This window comes from Branchiostoma floridae, chromosome 1 (genome assembly GCF_000003815.2).
Source record: "Branchiostoma floridae strain S238N-H82 chromosome 1, Bfl_VNyyK, whole genome shotgun sequence".
NCBI lineage: Eukaryota > Metazoa > Chordata > Leptocardii > Amphioxiformes > Branchiostomatidae > Branchiostoma > Branchiostoma floridae.
This window is the reverse complement of record NC_049979.1, coordinates 17,094,734-17,117,506: the sequence shown is the minus strand read 5'-3', so window position 1 is coordinate 17,117,506 and position 22,773 is coordinate 17,094,734. Positions and strand designations below refer to the sequence as shown.

Below are 22,773 nucleotides of genomic sequence, written 5' to 3'. Positions count from 1 at the left end.
TGAAACAATGCAGACCCGGCCAGAAGATACATAGACTTTGCCGATGCTATATAGGCTTTTTGTCTGAAATCATTAACACACTGGGGCGATAAAAAGACCCTACTGCCATTCCATGACAAGTAATTGATCAGGGATAAAGATAGTGGGAGAGTACAATACTGTTGCTGCAATCTCAGAACATAATCAGAGATCAGTCAATATCCTCTTGTCTTAGAGAACGTGAACTTGGAGTAATATTGGATGGCCATCTCACAAGAATCGGACAGTTGAATGGAAATACACAAGAACAAATTGATTTTTCCTTCAAGATACAAGCAGGAGGTATGACCAAATAATAAGTTGTCACCCAGTGATGAATGCCTCAGGCACAGTTTCCCCTTCCAGTAGCTGTATGCTATCACTTCAGGAGCAAACCAGGGTATGACAAAGTACTGCAAGAACTTTTAGGAATACAAATATTCCCAGCCAGAATGAATCATTGCTGTTAGCCTGTTACTGTGTAAGGACTGTGTTTTGATTATCTATATTCTTGAATCTTGTTGAAAAATGTTTAAAATGAATACCTTTCCCATAGATATAATCATATATGAGCTATAATAACTACCAGAAACATCAAAGGGTTTACATTTCTGGACAGAATTGTAAATCTGCATCTAAAAATGAGGGTCCTCATATTACAAATGTACATGGAAGAGAGTATGACTATGAACAGGCTAGTAATTTTGCACTCCCAAACAACTTAAGCATCTGGAACATGTACACCTATTAGTATCAGAAATAGGTAACTGTCAGAGATGGTGAACCTTGCCTGATACCATAGGTCAAAAGGCTGCCTGCTCCTGTAGATATGCAAGTAGGCCCACTCTGTCCCTCGTGTCATTACCGATCCATAGAAACACATCTCTGGGAAACATGAGAGGCACTGTACATAACACATGCATCACCTCACACCATCCTGATTGGATGCAAATAGAGGGTTCAATATAGGTTGGGGAATATTGTTTATTTTGATGGCTACAGCATGTCCTAATGTCTGTGTTGTGTTTTTGCAATCAGCAATTTCAATTTTAATTGGTCTACTCTACAGTTAATTTACAGGGTGGGATAAAATTTTGAGAAAAAAATTGACTGGTTGTGACAAACATTCAATACCACCAGCTTCTCTTTATTTGTTAGATATGACAAATATAGTAAACATAGAATTTAGTCTCCACCTAGTGGTTACATTAAATAAAATCTCAGGCTATATGCTTACTGGTTATAAATTAAAGAATATGCCAAACTCCAGGGCTTTGATAGTTTGTCACATTGCCAATGCTGAAACAAGGATGGAATGCATGCATATAACCAATCTTGACGCAAACACTGTGCTGTGATATTTTATCTTGTCAGGTGAATAAAGAACTATATGCAGCACATACAAAAGCAAACAGAGTCATTTAAAGGCCCAGCTCTCTTTTATAATGACCCCATAAGATGTGTGCTCAAGCGAGCACAAAATGACTAATATAAAAGGTATGACATCCCACACAGAAATGGGTACAGAAAGTCTATTTCCTGCCTGGAATCCCAATTTTCTCTCATATGACAGGCTGCAAAAGATTCAAAGAAGATATACCTTCCAGTGGCTTCCACTACATCTGAAGACAATTGATTGCAGACACCATAATAAGCATTTTATTGCCCCCTTAGTGAATTATTTATATACAACTGCCCCCTGCGCAATGGCGGACCACATCTGATTTGACACTGCCATTTGTTCTGGCCGGTCCACCTTACCAGCACCGCCAGCAAGCCACCAAGACACTGTCAGCAAACTTGCCTTAGGCACTGCACACAATTAGTGCACACCTTTCCACATGAATGTCCAAAATGTTAAGGGACTTTTTCAGTTCTAGCACACCATAAGAGGAACTACATCTCCTATGTTCATTCATGTATTACAATTTGTCACCGTAGGGTCAAAACTGTGGCTGAAAATTCTACTTTGATGGGTAAATCAACCAAAAATCTTGGAGAACAACTTTATGTAAACGTCCAGCATACTAGGACTGTTTTGTCTAAAATTACTGACAGTGGTGGTTACTTGATACAGCAATCATGTGTAGGTAGACTTGTATAGTTAGCACACATATCCACAATCTCATTCAAGTGTTCTCTTGTGAAGCCATAGGTCTGTTAAATATCGGATATTCCGTGAGAACGTGTTAGCCAAATCAGATCTTCTCCACAGCCACAGATGACACAGACAGCGCACAAACCAGTCTGACGGGTCATAAATATGCATTAACGCGGTCTTTCACGCGTAAACGACCCGTTCTTTCCCACTTTTGCGTTTACTTTTTAACTACATAGTTACTTTTAACATGTTTCATCACTTGAAATGCGGAGAACGTGTTGTTGGAACGGTTTTTGTGGGAAAATACTAAGTGGTAGTACACGGCAGCCATATTCGCTTGGGGTGGCACTACAAAAGAAAACAAATAGCACATCGCCGTCTGGAAGAAAATGACACGGAAAATACGTATTTTTGTCGCTTCTTACCTCGATATACGTCCCACAGGCCACAGACAGAATTCCCACAAATAGCAGGCTCCATAAACTTGCTCTAAACGCCATTTTTGATGGTGGAATCGCCGAAAAATCACTGGTGTTCCGGCGGTCTCGTTTTTCTCCCTCCCTGACAGGAAAGGACGGCCTAAATTCTTGATGACGACACGGCCCAGGCGCGATGTTACCTCTTCATTGATTGGTCGAGATTCCGTACAGGTCGGGCATGGTAATGTGTACTGCAATTTGATTGGTTGAATTTTCCCAGGTGCCAGATTCCTTCGCAGGGCATGCTGGGACGTTGGTGTTGCAACCTACACAAAATGGAAAGGTGAGCTGAATTGTTGTCTGGATAGGTAGCCTGCCAGGTGTGTCAGATAGCCTCAGGCAGGTGTGACGGGATGCTTACATCACCTAACAATGGGAAACTTCTCAAAACAGGAAGGGAAGTGTCTGGTTGCTTACATTAGGCAGATGACATGATTTCCATGAAATCACATTCAATCTCATCTGATTCAACATCATGATTTTCAACATGGTTAAAGATGACTCATTCATTGTAAGGGAAAACAATTACAGTATGTTAGCCAGGGCAAAAACACCATTGTTTTGCTAACAAAAGTATGGACTGGTCCCAGGGGTTTTTATGGTGATGATTTCAAGGTATTAGGGGTCAGTTGTGGAAAATATGACAAACATTCGGTGATAATGAAAGTGCTTTATTCAAATTATTGCTGTGTTTGGAACAATGAAATCACATTATAAAAGAAGAAACTATTTTCATTCTCTCGCACATCTCCTGTGTACGATCTAATTAAGAGTTCCCTGAACACAAACCTTCACCAAATAATGGCTTATTATGGAGAATGCCTTTATTCAAGACTTTAGGGTCTCATTCATGCATTACTAGTACTAAAAGTAAAACTAGATGAGTACGTACCCCAAAACAGCTGCATGAATGTGTATTTATAGCAGTTAAAAATTCCCTTTTAACTATCCCTTGATCTTTAATTAATAATGTAACTGAAGAAACTAACAGGTTACGTTTGGTAGCCACATGCTACGTTGGACGTGCACAATCCTTGTTATGAGTGGTATGGTCACATGCAGCTGGAAAGTGCCTGTTGTGTGGAGTAGCTAAGTGCAGTTTGTAATTGCCATGAATATGGGCTGTGTGCTTTCAGGTATTGGTGGGAGTAAATGTGCCCAAGCTTTACTAAACTTCCAAATGCCAAAGGAAAGAAATTCCCATCATCCATTGCTATAGAATTGTATTATTTTTATTAGTTATGCTAATTAGGTCCTATTTGCATAATTGACGTCTATCAATATTTTGCTTTCTTATCTATACATTTGTCACATGTTTGAAAGTCCTATCATGACATGCAAAGTGTTTATGAACTAAAATTGCCTCAAGACCGATCCACTTCTACTAAAAAAAATCTTGAACATGGCACTTGCAGAAAAATTGACCTCCCTTCTTTGAAACTCCGTTGCAGTACTGTAACCAGACTCTTGGAGGCCAATTGTTGAATGTGAACTTCTTTTTTTTATAACCCTTAATCTTCCATCGAATATCATGCAGAGCTATCCACAGCTTCTTGAGTTATACCATCCACAGACACACACACACACACACACACACACACACACACACACAAACATACACAGCCCACTGCAATACTGGCAGAAAGTAGTAGATGAGAAACATGAGTTTGAAAGTAGCCCAATAAAAAATTGATAACATAACCTTCTTTTTCACTATTACACGTACATGTAAAATTGGGTAACACTTCAGCAATATAGGATGTGTATATCACTACCAAGGGAATTAATTGTGTGTATGATGATGATGATTATGATGTCTTATAAACATAAAAAGATCAGACTCATGTTCAGAAAAACATTTTTTCTTAATGGCTAAATATATAGTTGATGCCTCAAGTATTTTGTATGTTCTAATTTCTAGAAAAATATAGAACCACTTTTGCTGTATCGTAAAATAGGGCATCATCTGAAAAAAGGATATTAGGATTATCACAATCTGCCAATTTACATTTGTGAATGAGCCAGCCCATGTTACCCATGGTACCCTCTGATCAGTAGGAAATTTGAATAGCATTTTGTAATCCAAACATGGTGTGGATATGACATTTACAGCAACCCAGTCATTACTTCAATACACCATTTTCACCACGTAGGCCATTTATTTCTTGCAGGGACCAAAGCACCATGCTACAGGTGGCTGCATCAAGTGACACCTTTCATGCTGTGATAAGAAGACTGGCAGTAGGTTTGTAATTGCCCAGATTTCCCCCGTTGCATGTTTCACTGTTACCATATGGTTGCATTATGTGCATGTTGTAAAAGTTGATTGCAGTGTTACATGACTCACTGCCATATGCATCTGTGTGTGATGAAATAAGTTTCATTTTTATTGCCCATTGCTAGGTAAACAATTAGTTGTTATCCCATCAGCAAATGTCAAAACTGGTTATACTCTATGTACACAATTGAATATAATCATAAGCAATGGTAAAGCAGAGATGATGATCTTTTTTACAGCAAAAGTACCAAATTTTGTTGCTGATAAATTTCACATATTTTAAAAATGTTTTGTTTCATGGCCTCAAATTATTTTGCAAATGTTCTTTTTCACAAGATTTCATGTTTTAAAACCGTTTCATGCAAATAACAAATGAAGTCACTAATTGGTTTGTTTTTCATATCTATAATTCAGTTAGTTGAAGTAACTGCCCACAAATCATTCAGTTTCAGTTGACCAGTATTTGGAGATGTAGACTCGTCAGTGACTTATTCTCATTAACTGCTAGTTGATTAGGCCACCAGTTCCCTAGATGAGAAATTGTAAATGACATGTAGATGGTATTACAGATTTGGTAAGTAGAGAATCTAAGGTACAGGTTAATCATTGTCCAAACCTATTGTGCATACTACTGTGACTTATATTAGGTTCCTGCCATTTGTGATTAAAAATTATTTCTTCTGAATGTCTCTTTAGGAAAAAAAAGATATAAATTGACAGTAGACCATCCTGTTTTTCAGATTGATAATACACTGGGAGCGGTTTTTTTGCGCGTGGAGAATTTGCGCGTGCGCGTGAAAAATGTGCGCGTGAAAAATAAAGTTCCTGAAATATGTCAAAAAATTTGCAGCAAGGAGTTCTATGGCAGAAAAATTTGAACCTATGATATAATTTCCCATCTGTTACCTGAATTTTTGGTTTGAAAAAACCCTGATTTTTAGATCCCTTGGGAATAGGTTAATTTGCATATTTTAAAACATTTCAAAATCACGTAAATTTGACAGAAATAAATGGAAAAATTACTCATGAGGTTTTGTATTGTAAAATGTAACAATTTGAGGCTTTTCTCCATTCTAGAAGCTTCATTTCATTTTTTTTTAAGCAGAATGTTTCACACGCAAATTTCAAACTTTTTTGCGCGTGAAAAGTTAACATTTAAAAATCACTTGAAAATCACTCAGATCGAGATTTTGTACTCTAGAATGCAACAATATGATGATTAATTCCATTTTGTGCCATCTTATTTGAGCTTTTAAGTATAGAACTACAAAAACTTTTTGAATCCCTTGGGAATCAGCTAATTTGCATATTGTCACGCACAGATTTTTCACACGCAAATTCTTCACGCGCACAAAACCCCAACCCGGTGTATCACACCCATACCTGTATAAAGGTAATTTCCTTCCATTTCCTTTGTAGCCTCCATAGCATATAAAAAATCAGGCCCTAGTGTTTAAAAAGATGTAACTGTAAACATGTAGACTTCTGACCCTGCACCTTATGCTATCAGCTGCAGGGTCAATGTCTCAAAATATACAATACATGAACTTGATTAAAAGGTCAGTAAAATAAATAATGTGTAGAAATGAGTATGCATGTAATATGTAATTTTCCTAATAGTAATGATCAGCTAGTAGATGTCACTTAGGAAAATGCAGCTTTACTATGTTTAGATAGTTGCTATGGTAACATGGCCTATAAATTGATTGGTAATAATTCATAACCCATACAACCCATAACATAATTTAGCCCCAAAGATTGTGAGGATTGGAAAATGTCTTTTTTCATCTTAATCTTCTTGGAGAAGATTAGAGGTAATTAGGACTTGGTTTCCAATCTTTAGTTAGGCCACACCAATTTAATTTCTTGGTTCTCGGATTTTTTCAGAAAAATTTTGGGGCGGTCCGTTGAAAAAAAAAAGAAAAAAAACATTGCAAAAAGTCTGTGGTGAACTTATTAAACACAGAAAAACAAGGTAAAGTAGTCAAGTTTTCAGTTTTTCATTTCATGATTTATCCAATGAATCTCTTCCTTTGATTTTATACCACTGTTCTGATCATGTGACTGCAAATAAGCGCTCTGATTGGTTTATCAGCAATATGTGCCCCTGGAATGTTTTTTTTTTAAGATTTGCAATAGCAAAACCTATGTTATTTTTTTGGGACAAAATGTTTCTTTTTTTTGGAAATCGGAAAAAAATGGGTCGGGAAATCTGAGAACCAACAAATTGAATTGGTGTGGCCTTAGGCTCAATTAAATAAGAGGATACTATAGCTAGTAATGAATGCTGTTCTTCTCCCTGTAACCCACATAGGCTCAAACCATGTAAGAACACAATATGCACTCCTACTAGGGTTTTGTGCAAAGTTAGCTACAGCTGTGATATGGTTATGATATGATGTGACACCTTTTTTACAGAAAACATAATTTTTTTACTTTGATGACTATGATTTTTGTCGCCCATGTCTGAAGTGGCAGCAGGTGCATGGTTACTTTACAATATTTACAGAACTTATGATTTATTTGGTTAGGATTATTGAGTTTGCACATTTGAATAATATCCTAAGATCAAGGTTGAATCATCAAATGTAGCCATTAGCATTAGCTCTGTCTTAGCTGACAATATACATAGCTGAGTGCATGGTAAAGAATTAATGGCCAAGCTCCAGGAAATAAAATACCCCCATGCCCCTGTTGACACATAGCAAGCTTTGGCCTCCCAACACAAGTCGGCTGATGGTTCCCTTGGTTAAATGGGCTTGTTGCAGAGCACAGCATTTGATATTTAATGGATTTATAGCTGACCATTTCTGCTGACTATTCCCTCCTCCTTGCTAAAGGTTAAACATACATCTTCCTCAAGGTGATACATGTACCCAGAATGTGTGGCCTGGACAAATTTCAGTGTAATTAACCTCCAGCCCCTGGATTCTCAGGTATCAAAGTCAGAGTATAAGGTTAAGGGTGGTGCCTACAGCTGATATATGACATGTATATTATGCAAAGTATGAGGAATTAGGATTTAATGACACACTCCCAGGGGCCCTGGATTCAGCTCAACAAAATGTCCAGAGACAGTAACACTAAATGACACAAGATTAAGACACGAGATTCGTTTTGATGAGAGGTAGCATAGTAGGAACACTATAAATGTAAAAAATAAAGAAAAAAAACTATGATTCAGCCCTCATCATAATTGTATTGATAGGGTAAGTGGACAAGTTGTATAGACATAACATATACAGAAAGGATCTGTCAGAACCGGATTGAGACAAAACAGACCCAATTTCAGTGTTTGTTGTCATTTGGCATCCTATGCTGTATCTAGTACAGAAATCATAACAATGACAGAAATGGTTCTTGATTAGCCAGATGGGTTGACCTCCCTTGTTCAGAAGTTCAGCTTTATATATTGACTTTCATGAAAGGTATTTACTGCCAAATTTCAATGTTATAGTCTCACAGTCACACTGTTAGAACTTTTGAAACTGTGCACCTGCTACCTTTGAAAGAGTCCTGTGATTATGGTTGGCAGGACCCACCATGAATCACACTACACAGTCATACTGCAGCCTCATTTCAATTCAGCCTGCACCTCCTGCATTTCATAGCAAGACTATTGAGTGGCTGGATCAGAAAAGCCATGTGCAGGCAGGAAGTGTGATGCAGGTACATGTCTGATCTGAAATTGGTTTGCCATTCAGGTCACAGTTTATCTCCCTGCAGGTGGAGGGAGAGAAATGTGTGGATAGCTATAGATTTGAGGTTAAAAGCTGAGAATATGGTCAATGCCAAGTGTGTCAGTAACGTACAAATGTGACTGCCTCTCAATGCATGACATTGGTTATATTAGTCTAGGTAGTAACGTTACATATTTGCAAAATGTGAAGTATCCATTTAGAAATTATTTCAAAAAATTGAAATCGATTCCAAACAGACATCCGCACAGTGACTTTGAATGGACTTGATATATGTAACGTTACCATTAGAAAGTTTAGTAACATACACCTGCATATGAATACATTGTACCTCCAAGTTCTGCATCATTTTTGTGCAGCCACACTGTGTAGCCAGACCACCAGTTTGTTCTACAGTGTGAAACAGTTCCTGGATATAGCTTTCTGTAGTTGATAGACATATTCAATGGGGTTTACGGAAATGCCCAGATCCAGCAGGCTAACCCTTTTAGGGTCGCAAGGGTATGCTGGGGGGTTGGAATTTTTCAAAGCTAAAACTGGGTAACTGACAATTCCATCTGAAGCAAACAGTTGTCCTCTGTCCAATGCACCCTGAATTGTACCCAGTTTTAGCTTTGAAAAATTCCATTAGGATCCAAACCCCCATGCATACACTTGGGCCGAAACAGGTAGCCTTCTTACCCTGCAGGCTCACCTGCTGGGCCCAGTTTTTTCCGTAAACCCCACCCATTGAGCAATACAGGACCAGGATTTTAGTTATTTTGCAAATAAACAATTACAATAAAGATTGTCAGTCATGATAAGTGTATACGTGGATTTCAGTAAAATCACACTCCAGACTAGAATCAACAAAACAGGTGTTATTTTCAGCCCTTAGCGACCACCCTCTTAGAACACCAAGTGACAAATTTCTAATGTCTATCTTGCCGTTCAACCTGGGAATACCATCTCCTGTTGATCAGCTCCAGCTCTATAATGCTGTATATACAGGTGAGCTAGAAACAAATTTAAAGGTGATAAATGTCACAGAGTGAATAACGTGGATGATCTGAATTTCCAGGTCTGAATATGACTCATTCTGTGTGGCCAGTAACTTTGTAAGGATGACAGTGTGTGTGTGTGTATGTGTGTAACTGTAACTGTGTTTATACAAACATCATTTGGTGAAGGTATGTGGTCATGAAACTGATTCAATTTTTAGTCAGCTTTCCCTGCACTGTGTAGTTCAACGCATACAGTACATGTATTTTAAATTATTTCTTTGAATGATGCATTAAAATGCATTAGACAACATGATGGTAAAAGCTAGTGATGCATGTAATTGAAATATAATTATGCAGCACAAATAATGCATTTCAAATTGATGTGCAAGTACATTCTCTTTTTTCATAAGAGCATATTAGGCAAAGTTCCACTGACTTATATGATAAGTTCATATATAGACATGACAAATACTGGGATTTAATGATGTATATTGTTTTTCATACCTCCTCTGATACCTTGTGCATACTGTTTCCTTTTGAACATACATTGACTGTATAGAATGATTTCGGGGAAGAGATTGAATCATTGCTAAGTAAGGGTGGGTACTGGTACAGGAAATTCAGGAACAGGTAGGGTCCCAGAACCTGATGTACCTAAACCTGGACCTGTCAGATTGTCTGTATTAAAAAACTTGTGAATGAGCGATACACCAAACAATGGTCCATTTCGCTTCTAAGGATTCTGTTTAGTGACTTCCACTGACGTTTTAAAATTCTCTTCATGTAAACAACTCTAACTTTGACCAAGTTTGACTGTATAACTGTGTAAAAATGACTATCAACTCTCTTTTACTTTGCTCTTGTTATTTTCTTGGGCCGAACGCCTGGTTAACACCTGCCGATATAATCTGTTCATTTTCTAATTGGTCCAAGATCCAGTCCACTGATTTTTTTCAGGTCTGTTTTTTCCGGGCCGGTCCAACAAGAATGACAGTTTTACACCATAGTGATTGCTATTACCGGTATGTCAGGTTACTGTTGTTAGATGATTCATTGGGAATTAGAGTAACAGTAATAACCAACACTGCCTCAGTCTGTCAAATCTTACCAGTTATGTACACAAACGTTGTGTTTTCAAGGCTGTTTGTGGTTTGTTGATGGTTTGTTGGTTTGTTGCTTGGTTATCTGAACACTATGACTCAAGAACTTTTGGGTGGATGTCAGAGCACCATTTGGCGGCGTGCTGTCTGGTGGCATGCTGTTTGGCATGCCCGATGATGGTGTGCCGTGGATGACAGCATGCAGTTTGACAGCGGATGTCATCCAAAAAAAGTACTTGCTGTGGCCTTAACAGATACCAATTATATATTACACTTGAACTATGTAATGTAAACATGAACATTACCATGCATAGATTATGCAAATGTGGAATTACACAAGAAATTTGAATAATTTTCTTTAGAAATCTCTAAATATTTCATGAAAATATGAGGTCTCCGAACTCTTTTTGAAACCTGTAGAACTGGCCATCTTGATAAATTTCAACAGTTACAATGTTATTGAATGAATTTTTTACTTAAGGTATGAGTACATTGACGCATTGCAGCATACAATAGACATGCAAGTAGACTAAATACATAATCAATGAAGCCCAACCACTACCCACTTAAATCTCTGTGCATGTATTGCACCTTCTCATACCTTAGTATACATAAAGATCCTATACATATTGTATAAACTATATTTTATATTACTATGTACAACAGTTAATATATATAATACTTTGTCAAAACTCCTGAAATCAGATTGCACCCATAAATGTTACAAAACCTGATAATGATTGATATAGATCATTTTCTAATTCACCTTCTGGTGGTATCATCTTTACAAAAATCTTATTCAGATCATGTTTGGCTCATATTTCAAAGGGTAATGGCCCAGGGAATTCATTTCCATGGCTATAGTTAACTCATTTTCTGATTTCACGGTGATACATTTTGCACAGCGAGACATCAAGTTGCTCATGTAATTACATAGGTTTGTCTTAAGAGGCAAATGAGCAAACAAGAGTTGAATGTTACAGTCTAGAAAGCTGTTTCCAGGAAATACATCTATATGATATTAAGCCTGCTCATGATAAAGCAGGCCATATCATATCAGGGAAGGTGCTTGAGGTACCCCTCAGGTACTTTTTCTATATATAGATTATAGAATAAGACATGAATATTAGATGACCAATAAGATGTGTTACATCTGGTAAGATTTAAGAGAGAGGAGACTTTTGTGATGGGAATTTCTTTATGTTAGTCTGCCCAATGTTCAAGTCTTAATGGTTAAATGTGACACCATTTGAACAAGTAACTAAATATAATTGGCAGTGTCCTCTATAACCTACCTGGTCTCCCTACAATGTTACATTGTAGGTGAACCACTGTAGGCCTGTGGTAGCTATCATTATAGATTCATGGTGGATGTCTGAGCCATTGTGATTTTTGTTATTACCATTGATTTTTTTCATATGACACGATACCCTGCTTAAGTTGCCAGCCTAGCCAGGCAGATAAAAGCCTTCAGTTGTGATTACCATAATCAAATTTCAAACCTCACCTTGAACTTAATCGTCAGAGTTCAAGGGCCTCACAAAATCAATTTAGTGGTGAAATGCTAATGGGTCAATCAGCTGTCCAGTGATGGAAAGAAACTAGCTGTGAACAGGAATCAGTTTCGCCCAGTGAAGCAAAAACAAAAGCTATCTAATGCCTGAAAATTGTGTCCAAAGCTTGTTTAGCACATGAGATATAAAGCCGGAAGTTCTGCTGCAGTACCAAGGGAAAGGGGCCCAAAATTTAATCATTTCCAGTGTTTGTCACATCCCACCAACAGTATCAAAGCAATCCATCCAGCCATTCTTGAGTTATCTTGTTCACACACGCCGACACACACTGTCACACACACACACACACACACACACACACACACACACACACACACACACACACACAAATGCTAGTGGAAAAGTAACTGAATAAAAGCTAGAACTTGTTTGGTTTGGTTTGGTTTTATTCGGATCATGTCTGAAAATGATAGAATTAATCCGGACTACATGTACGCAAGGGCAATTGTTCAAGACATAATCTAGTTTTGGACTGTACCTATAAGAAACATCTTTGGTTTGTGAATTAGTGTTTCAAGACCACACCCAAGGTAGGAAACCAGTTGTCACCTCCAATATATAATGACGAGGTACATTATTTCTTGATGTTTTGTTCCTGACGTGTTGTTTGAACTTCAACCTCTGTAGCAGTAATGGCATCCATATGCCTGTATGCATGCAGGGGAACCCTTTATCCTGGGCCCCATACTCAAGTAGACACCTGGCAAAAAAGACTTTCAACAATCCTGATAGATTTATCATTTAGGCACAGCGACAGCAAGAATTATTTGATATAGCACTTCTATCTTTACCAACATTTCACGTCATTTTGAAACCAGGTGTCCTAGGGTTTTGTAACGTTGGCAGTTCCTGTCTTGGTAATGTGGATTTTGGCATCTCTCCCAGAAGTTGCTAGATCTGACTAACTCATCTGGCACTAGAAGACAGTGACAGAAAATAACCAAATGTGGAATCTCCTTATAGACAATCAGAAGGCTTCTTACAAGTTAAGTTGGCTAATGGCAAGTATTTCTTTGCATTTTCTGGAAAAAGAAATCAATGTGCTAGAAATATGCAGTTGAGATGCAAATCCATAAGACTTACATGTAAGTAGAAACAACTAAGTTGTGGAAGCATTTTAATGATATTGTGTCAGTGTACAAATGTATATATTTTCAAACTGTGGATAGAATTTGCACTTGACAATATTGGACCTGCATGGCTCTAATGCTTGGGTCCCAGACCTGAAGAATCTTTCTAGAACCTACTGCTCAAAGCTTTCTGATTAATATTTATTACTTCTGTCATTAAAACATCACCTTGCATCAATGAATAGGCACCTTGCACTTGGCATCCCGCCTGTAGTTCGATCATATCATGTGTCTTCCAAGGCATTTACTATACATGTAGCTCAGTCTGTATGGCTTCAAACCTGGCAGCCAAATAATACAGTGTGCTTGATTCAGTTGCTGAAGACTGCACACAAATTGACAAAATTCATCAAAAGCCTTGAATGGTTGACTGTTCGTTCAGCACCAAGGACAGAAGCAATATAAAAAGAAAGTTGATAAATAACTGTTATGGCTTCATGTCAGGGAGGCTTATACACATGAATGGGTCAGCATCCTAGGTTTGGGCAAATCGATAAATGGATGTGATTATACACAGACAGCTAGGCATTATGTTCCAGTCATGATAAATGATGATCATGATATTCGTGTTATCACCAAATGGATTTGAAATTGATTTCAATTCCCTTTGGCTTGAGAGACTGTCTACCACCAGAGAATGCTGTATCCTCTATATCACATATCATCTGCTTTGGTTATGATTAAGTCATGAATGAGTCAGATGATGGTAAACCCACAAGAAGCCAAATTTTTATGGAGCCATGCATTTTAGTTACATTTATGACTGGCGAGTGCTTTGGGAGGGGCAGGGGCTGATGGAAGGACAGGGCACATTAGCTTTAGAAATGGAAAACTTGCAGTGGTGCTAATTCACCCCATAATGTACTAACCATGATTTAAGAGGAAGCTGCAGGCACGAGCAATATTCCAGCACTTTCCTGCTTTGCACAAAAACAGAGAATGGATCACTTTAATGTAGTAATGGTGACAGAGCAAAAATTGGCCTACTTTTTTCTAGATAAACAACAAGAATGCAGAGATTTCATACTGCTATGAATTATTCAGAGTTTTATAGATTATGCAAATATGGCTATGATTAGCTATTTTTAATAAAAGATGGTATTCTTTACCGAACTAGAATATGTTGTATGTATGAAAAATTTTTCCCCTTTGGCAGAATTCCATTTCATAATGAATGATGCAAGTAATTGTCAATCACATTTACATAATCTATGCATGGTGATGTACGCCTTTAAAAAGATTAATGTAAAGCTGTCACAAATATGACATTCCCTTCATTTATCACCAAGGAATTATGGCATTTTGACATCAACTATGCAAACTAGACCGTGAATCGGTACATGCACCTGTAAATGTTCCACCTACAACAAAGTACACATCATTAAAGTCCTGGTCTAGAAAATAATTGAATCATAGATGTTCCCCATCAATTTTGCATATTAAGTCCTAATTTGAATAATCAACACCTAATTGTATTACATCTCTGTCTCACATATCTGACTGTCACATATCATGGACTTCAGTGGTTCATTTGTTCAGTAATTCTATTGGAAAGTCCTTGTACAAAAATGCCTCTGCAGTTCCAGAGCAAGCTGCTTGGGGGTCCAAAATTGAGTTTGACATTTTTAGTCTTCCCAAGATCTATGCACATCACAATCCATCCACAGAGGTTTTTAAGTTTTGCTGACCACAAATATCCAGAAACACCAGGGAATTTAAAGGGTTTGGAAACACAACAGCACACCCCTTGATGAATGGCATAGCAATGTCATGGCCACAGATGGTAATGATATCCTGAACTTTTTGCTTGGCCTGAGGGGCAACAGAGCCCACAAGTACATGTACTCCCCAAGCACAGGTTGTTGGGGAATATTGTGACACACTTGTATGCATTATCACCTCCATGAAACTGGGGGTATAATTTTGCTGGGCATGTGTGTCTGGCACTATATCTCAAGAACGTGCTACCACCAAAAATCACCACAGCATATCTAGGGCCAAAGATGGGTGAAGTACCTTTAGATCAGCCATGACTGTCAGGTCAACAGCACCTGTTGGACAGCAACTTGTCTCGAGTACTTACTCACTAAATGTCACCGCAGTCATTTGAAACCTTCTGGAGATATAGCAATTGACACATATGCATGCACAGACACATGCCCAGCAAAACTATACCATTTTCATGGAGGTGATAACAATAATTCAACATGACAAGGGTTTAAAAGCATGTCGTCCTCACAGAATCCAGATTCTGCAAAGTGGGCCAATTTTGGTGTTACAATCATGTAGCAGTATCTCACAATCTGTCATGGTTGACAGGATGCTGTAGAGAACGAAAATGGTTTCATCAGTTGGTTGGTTGGTTGATTGGTTGGTTGCTTGGTTGCTTGGTTGCTTGCTTGGTTGCTTGCTTGGTTGTCTGGTTGGTTGCTTGGTTGGTTGCTTGCTTGCTTAGTTGCTTGGTTGCTTGCTTGCTTGCTTTCTTGCTTGGAAAACTGAAAAGTAATGCAGTGGTGATACATTCAATCCTTCAAAATTGTTTCTAATTTGTTGCCACATACCCAGAACCAGAAGGTGTTTGGCCAATAAGAACTAGGTTTTAGATACTCTCCAAGCAGAGATTAGGCTCTGACTGTTATAGATAGCTTCACATGTTGGGAGACTGACTTTGCAATAGAGTGGAATCCTTAGTAAATTTCTGCCAGCCTTCCCAGCTCCTCCTATCTGGTATATCTAAAACTGCATGAAGAGTCCTTGGATGAGTCAGAAAGACAGGTATTGATCCATTGATCTGGTGATGTCAAAGATGTACTAGTAGTTATGTTGATAGTATGCATTACCAATCACAGCTCTATCAATAAATATCACAAAATACGTACAGTCAACTAAACCTTAGGTGCCTTGGACTTATACTGACAGATAAACACAATATGTAATGCCATTTGCATCAGAGAGATAAAGAGAGTATTTGCAGAACTAAAAGCATTAAGCTGTCAGTAGCAGCTGTTCTTGCCTATAGAGGGGTAGGTTATTTGTTCTTTCAGTTACTACATTTTGTACATATGAATGGGAGGGCTTCTTGCCTCTTTTGGTCACATCTGTTGACACCTTATGTTTTGCATTGTGGAATCTTTTCATTGAAGTCAGGAAGCAATTTCAGATTGTTATTTGATGCTTGTTTGCATACAATGTGATGTACAGTTCTATGGCTGTGTAAGATAGAAGAATTACAATAACCTGGACTATGACTTTTTAGTTGTTAACAAGTGGTTTTCAAAGATAAGATGACAAAATTAGCATCAGAACAGTTGTGTATGATATACCTCACCACTATTGCCACAGCTGGTCCTAACCTCATTGGACATGACTGACCCTTGTTTGCACATGTGAACAAGCTGATACATAGTAATACTGAGACAATTTCTGTAGTTTGGGACATAGGTGAGTATTGGTACTGTTGACTATTGTGTACGCTAAGGTAAAATGATTTAGGACTGTATAAACATTGATTCTCATAATTCCACCAGGTGCCATAATACCACCACATCAAGAAAATGTTGTTATAGAGGCCATCTTAACATTATGATTGTTTTGAAGTGTATATACCTCAGGATTACTGATGGTGCATTGGCACATATCTTTAAATATTTTTGAATTCATGTATTTTTCTCATGTGGTGGTATCATGGTACTAAGTGGTATTATGAGAGTTGAAGTTATGTAGTACATGTACTACATGTAGTGTGTTTGGAAGAGGTTTTAAAATACAATATTAATGATGTAAGAGCTTCTAAAATGAGCTGATCAAAGAGATCAGTCTCCTTTCAAGTGAAAGTTCTCTCTGTTTTCTCATTATTACAAGATATTGTAGTATCACACAGTGGAACTTCTCAATGTGTTCAGGTCTTCTGAGTTATAATGTAAATTGCTACATGTATTGATTAAAGTTTAAATCATTCTTGTGATAGGTGTGCAGTCCCTGCCTTCATACCGATGGCTGAGCCAGCCGATAAACCTGAAAGTAGCCTGACTGAATCCCCTGATACTACTGAAGACTCGCCAGAAGAAATGGAGATGAAGGAAATATTCCAGGAGACGCCAGCCTCCAGTCATGCCATCCACCCTGATGGCAATGAGAGACCCCCCATCAGTCACAGTCTGTTTGGGAAGATACCAAAGAGATACATAGTGGCATTCATGGCTTTCCTTGGCTTCTGCAATGTGTACATGTTGAGGGTGAACCTCAGTGTCGCTATTGTTGCTATGGTCAGCAACATGTCTATGGAACATGAGGATGGCACTGTTACTAATGTGAGTTGATTTGAATTTAACATTTTGAAATATGGCATGTCTAATGCTCAAGGACTGAGAGCCTCCTGGAGGACACTTGAGGGTTGATATCCATCCTAACAGTTTAGAATCAAGAAATTCCATCTGCTCCCTATCATTGGACATTTTCAGTAAACATTCTCACATACCAAAATTTCACCCCTGCTGAAGAAATCATAATCCGTGTTTTCACAACCTTTCACTGGCGAGGATTAATTGGGAGCCTGTAAGTGTTTGGCAGGCCCCTAGGAGCCTGTTTTAGTCAGGCTAGAGAAATCCAGGCTTCACAACTGTCAGACTGTTAGTGCCAGGTCAGTATAACCGGGAGGTTTATCTGTATCTATGAATTTCATGGCTAGGAAAGTTGTTTTGCCACCATGCTTCACCTTAATCGAGGAGGAATACTTTACCCCTTTGCTCTCATGTTTTTGCATCAATGATTTTCTTTTTGTATATAGTCATATGTGTCCTGTGTGTAAAGGATAGAAATTTAGCAAATTGAAAGTTATTTAATATCGTAATTGACAACATTTAACTGCTGTCACATTTTTTTTCCATTCTAGATTCAAGAATTCCACTGGGATTCAAAAATGCAAGGTGAGAATTACATGTATATGTGCCTGAGACAGGCTGATTTACATTGTATTTGGCAATTTTTCTGTAACACTTTTGTACTCTTAATTGATGGATTCATTGCCAGAGCTTTAGTATCATTTTGCAGATCTCTACAATAGATTTTTTGTTATTTACAGGAATGGTGCTAGGATCATTCTTCTATGGTTACATCATCACACAGATCCCAGGGGGGTGGCTGGCCACAAAGTTTGGTGGCAAGGTGCTGTTTGGAGGCGGGATAGCTATGACAGCTCTGCTGACACTTTTCACCCCCCTAGCAGTCAAGGGGGGTGCCTACACTCTCATGGGTGTCAGGATAGTGGAAGGACTGTTTGAGGTGATTTTTCACACAATTATAGCATACTTTATTTGGGAGGAAACTCAATGGTTGTAACAATTACTTTTAGGGAAGAACCTCAACTGTTGTAACATACTTTTAGGGAAGAACATCAACTAGGTACTAGTTTTGACTTATTTCATATCTTTTGAAAGGTTCAGGTGGGTAGAACATCAAGGGATCAATGACATTGGGCTAACGTTGAAACATATCCTGAAATCTGTATCTGTGCAAGGAATTTTCAGCAGGTGTAACACAAGCTGGTTGTTTTGTGGTTCCAGAGAGCATCACTAGGGGGCATCTGTGCACAAGTTTGTTGGCCTCCTGAAACAGCCACATTTTATCTCTGGGACATGTTCTTCATCATGTCTTTCCATTTTGGTTATGTTTTAGTTTGTTTGATTTTATATCTGTACCTGATACAGGGAGTGACATATCCATCCATCCACGCCATATGGAAGAACTGGGCCCCACCCTTGGAAAGAAGTCAGCTTGCTACAGCAGCCTTCTCAGGTAATGGCCTTCTTTGCTTCAGAACAACCTTTCTTACCACTGAAATATTTTACCATCATATGCATATCATATCATATCATATGCATAGTAGTTTATGGTTCTTAAAGTGTTAATTAGTGCTTGTTCTTTTACCATTGCAGGGTCTTATGTGGGAACTTTCCTGTGCCTGCCTATTTGCGGTGTGTTAGCGGAACATGTTGGCTGGCCCTCTATCTTCTATGTCTTCGGTCAGTAAGGGGTTTGACAGAAACTTCATACCTGTGCACCTCACCTATCCTCTGATTGACCTGATTCTGGTAGTATTGACTATCTCTGAGTACAGCTGTTGGTGTGTACAGTGAGGTGGATCCTGCCTTGCTCTAAAGCAAAGCCTGAACCAGATCGATCAGTAATGTCCTCAGGGCACAGCTTTGTCCTAACACTTCCGGTGATCCTCATGATACATCTAGAAATACTTCCTGCCACATTCCGGAGGAAGGTCAGGAGGAGTAAGCTGGCTTTGCACCTTTTTGTAGTATGTAATCGTGTGATAAAGGCAGAGACTTTTCAAAGGCCCAATGATGTTTTTTTTATCAGTTGCCCATTCTGAAAAAGGACCAACCAGCTGATAATCTCACATTCCCAGGTACCTGTTCTATTGCCTGAGGAGATGACATATACTTCTTACGTACAGCAACTGGCTTAGTGGACTTTTTCTCCTAGCTTGGATAAGAATTCCCAAACTTGAATGTGATATCAGGTGGTGATAGGTGTACGGATCTGTCGGATGGACGCAGCTGATTGGTTAGGACGTTAAAGTTGGTCCCCGGCAGATTTACAGAGCAGTCACCTACTCAAAATGTCTGCCAAACTTTGAAGTAATAAAACAAAAGTTTAATGGGGACATGATATGTCCATCACCTCTACACTTCAGGTTTAAGATGGAGTGAATCTTCAGAGCTGGCCTTCGGTCCTCAGCCTGTTGTCTCCAGCTGCAGGTTGGATAGGTGTGACAAATTGGCTACTGCCCCTTCCAAGTTCAGGCAATCTTGCATGTTGTCTTAAGTTTGTGCTACTTTTAACTCTAACCTGATGGTTAATCCAATGCAAGAAATTTAAAAAAAAGGGTTTTACAAACCAGAATTAACAAAGGTGGGAGAAATCAAATTCCAGTCTGAATCAAGGTGAAATAAATGGCAAAAATGACTTCCTAAATCTGTTTCTCTATGTTTTGAATATTTTCATTGTTTATTTTTGACTTCAGGTGCTCTGGGCTTGGTTTGGTTTGTTGGATGGTGGTTCATTGTGACAGACTCTCCTGCTACCCACTCCACTATTTCTTATCAAGAGCTGGAGTACATCAGACAGACTATCACCATAGAGGGAGGAGTGGCCAAGGTAAGACATGATAGGGTCTCACAGGTTCATATTTCTGTGCATCTGTTGAACATTTAGTACCTATATGGAAAGAAGAATTGGTTTTAAAAAGGGTTTGGAGTAATACAAGCATTAGACAATGGTGAGGATGAAATGGTGGCAGAAGCTACTGTTGTTCTGACTAATAGATCTTGTCACACCCTGCTCTTCCATTAACCCTCTCAGCACGAGAAGCCACTATCGTGGCTTTCCCATAGGACGCGAGAAGCCACGATCGTGGCTTCAGGTTTAATTCCGGCGGGAAATTCAAACTGACTACTGTGAAATGGGAAATTTGGCAGAGTCTGCCAATCAGGATGCTTGTATCTTTGACCAACCAGAAGGGATCTAGCATTTGAGCCCTGTTTCTGAGGCCTCCAGCGTGTGTTTTGGCTTCAGTTTTCTACAGGTTTATTTAGTAAATTTAGCAGAAATGGAGACAATTTGGTGGATAATTTTGTTGGTGGCTTACAGGAGTGATGACAGGGAAATCCTTGAGGGACAGCAAGGCAAACACCCAGCTGTTTTTGTTGAGATCAAATGAGCTGATATCACCGTGTCTAATGAGTTCTACATGCATGCTTCCTTGTTGTTTTTCTTGGGCATGAGGAGGACCAGGTCAGGTCAGAAAGGTCACTGGTCTCAATTGACATTTTAGATACTCTGATACCTGTTTCTCTACCCAAGTCATAAGTAATAGGATTTATTTGACTCCCTGATATGTGGAGAACATCCAGAAAAATAATTTGCCATTTAGCACAAGGCATATTCATTATTTCAATAGTACAACTACAGGTGTGGGGAGGGGGGCACAACTGTTTATTGGGGTGAACATTTGTTTATCAACACTGAACTTATTTGAAATCATGCTTTGATTTTTAGTTTTTGGTCATTCTAACAGCATACCAGCATTGTGTATGTATAATTGAGTATTTCTACATAGTTTCATGATAAATGACACAAAATACTCAGTCCCTAGCCAAATGTTTTCTTTTGTGAAGCTTTTTTTGGGAGTGTTGCAAATGTGTTTTTGAGTGGTTTCCATGACGATTGTTGTCCTCAGATTGATGGTATGATATTTATTTTGCTTGTTTTGGAAAGGCCATTCTGTGAGCTTTCCAGCAATATATAGTTTTCCTAGTCTACTCCTTACATAACAGCTGTAATGATAATACACAAAAAGTACTAATTGACACCTGTATAGACTGAAATTATATGTCGTATATGGTATACAGGAAAAAATTTTATGACGTGTTGAGAGGGTTAACCATTACCATGTACAAAAACTGTCAGAATCTTATGCTGCCCTATTCTTTTGCTGGAATTGATAACCAAGGGACACACTATTTTTTGAGGTATTCCACCAGTTGAAATAAACATCAAACCTTCTTCATAGGATGCTATTCAAATTGTGTGGATTCAAATTGCGTTCTTTTTACCAAGTATATGGTTTGCCATTGAGCAATGGCAAAATGTGTGGTGGGGAAATAGTGCAGACAATCTTGAAGGAATGGTGGAAGGAAGAAAAGCTGAAATTTGGCAGTATATGATGCAACCTCAATTGCAGTGTGTAACTAAGCAGCTTCATGCTCCAAGTTGAGAAAATGTATTGTAGATAAAATGTTTTTAATAAGAAGTTTATTTGCAAGTTCTTGCCCGAGGGCTAATTGCAACATGAAACATACAGAGAATATAATAAACATGTATAAAATGAAATACTTTGGTATAGATAACAATGGTGACAAGTGTAAACGAGTGACTATTCTATCAATGGTATGGACTGCTGAGAGCTACAATCTACGTATTTAGGGTTTGACTTCTTTTCTGGAAGCAGTGGAAGACGAAGTGTCCCACTTTTTCTATGATGCGTGGGTTATGTGACGTTAACAGCGTTATAGTTTTGTTTTCGTCGGTAAGCGTTTGGAAATTTTTGTGGAATTTGCATGCCTCTTCAAATAACTCCTTTCTTTCCTGATCGTTAGAGAGGCAGTTAGAAATAAAATGTATCAGTTTAATCAATTTTAATTAATCAGTTTTCTCCCTTGTTTGTCACACCTACAGGAAGGTGCATTGCCCTGGAAGAAAGTACTGACATCAGGCCCAGTGTGGGCTATCCTGGTGGCACACTTCTGTGAGAACTGGGGGTTCTACACCATGCTGACTAGCCTACCACTCTTCCTACAGCAGATATTCCACTATGACCTAGATGAGGTGAGGCACCTTA

At 38.5% G+C, this 22,773-nt stretch overlaps 2 protein-coding genes across 11 annotated transcripts in view; one reads left to right on the top strand and one right to left on the bottom strand.

The window, feature by feature from the left end:
- The window catches only part of LOC118410763 (amyloid-like protein 2), a 26,909-nt gene extending 24,176 nt beyond the window's left edge, over positions 1-2,733 (bottom strand). Inside the window, exon 1 of the mRNA XM_035812595.1 lies at positions 2,545-2,733. Within this exon, the coding sequence (XP_035668488.1) occupies positions 2,545-2,619 (75 nt within the window). The 5' untranslated portion in view covers positions 2,620-2,733. The remainder of the gene's footprint in view (positions 1-2,544) is intronic.
- Positions 2,734-2,764: 31 nt separating this feature from the next.
- The window catches only part of LOC118420685 (sialin-like), a 39,405-nt gene continuing 19,396 nt past the window's right edge, over positions 2,765-22,773 (top strand). For 3 of the 10 annotated variants that reach the window (XM_035827668.1, XM_035827660.1, XM_035827584.1), the window contains exons 1-9: positions 2,765-2,881; positions 4,770-4,843; positions 17,329-17,671; positions 18,253-18,286; positions 18,442-18,641; positions 19,067-19,154; positions 19,295-19,381; positions 20,398-20,531; positions 22,611-22,760. In XM_035827668.1, the coding sequence (XP_035683561.1) occupies positions 17,354-17,671; positions 18,253-18,286; positions 18,442-18,641; positions 19,067-19,154; positions 19,295-19,381; positions 20,398-20,531; positions 22,611-22,760 (1,011 nt within the window). In that variant the 5' untranslated portion in view covers positions 2,765-2,881; positions 4,770-4,843; positions 17,329-17,353. Of the gene's footprint in view, positions 2,882-2,930; positions 3,110-4,204; positions 4,844-6,057; positions 6,270-9,388; positions 9,565-16,780; positions 16,803-17,328; positions 17,672-18,252; positions 18,287-18,441; positions 18,642-19,066; positions 19,155-19,294; positions 19,382-20,397; positions 20,532-22,610; positions 22,761-22,773 lie in introns of those variants that run through there. The other 7 variants (XM_035827609.1, XM_035827600.1, XM_035827620.1 and 4 more) reach the window with 7 other exon arrangements.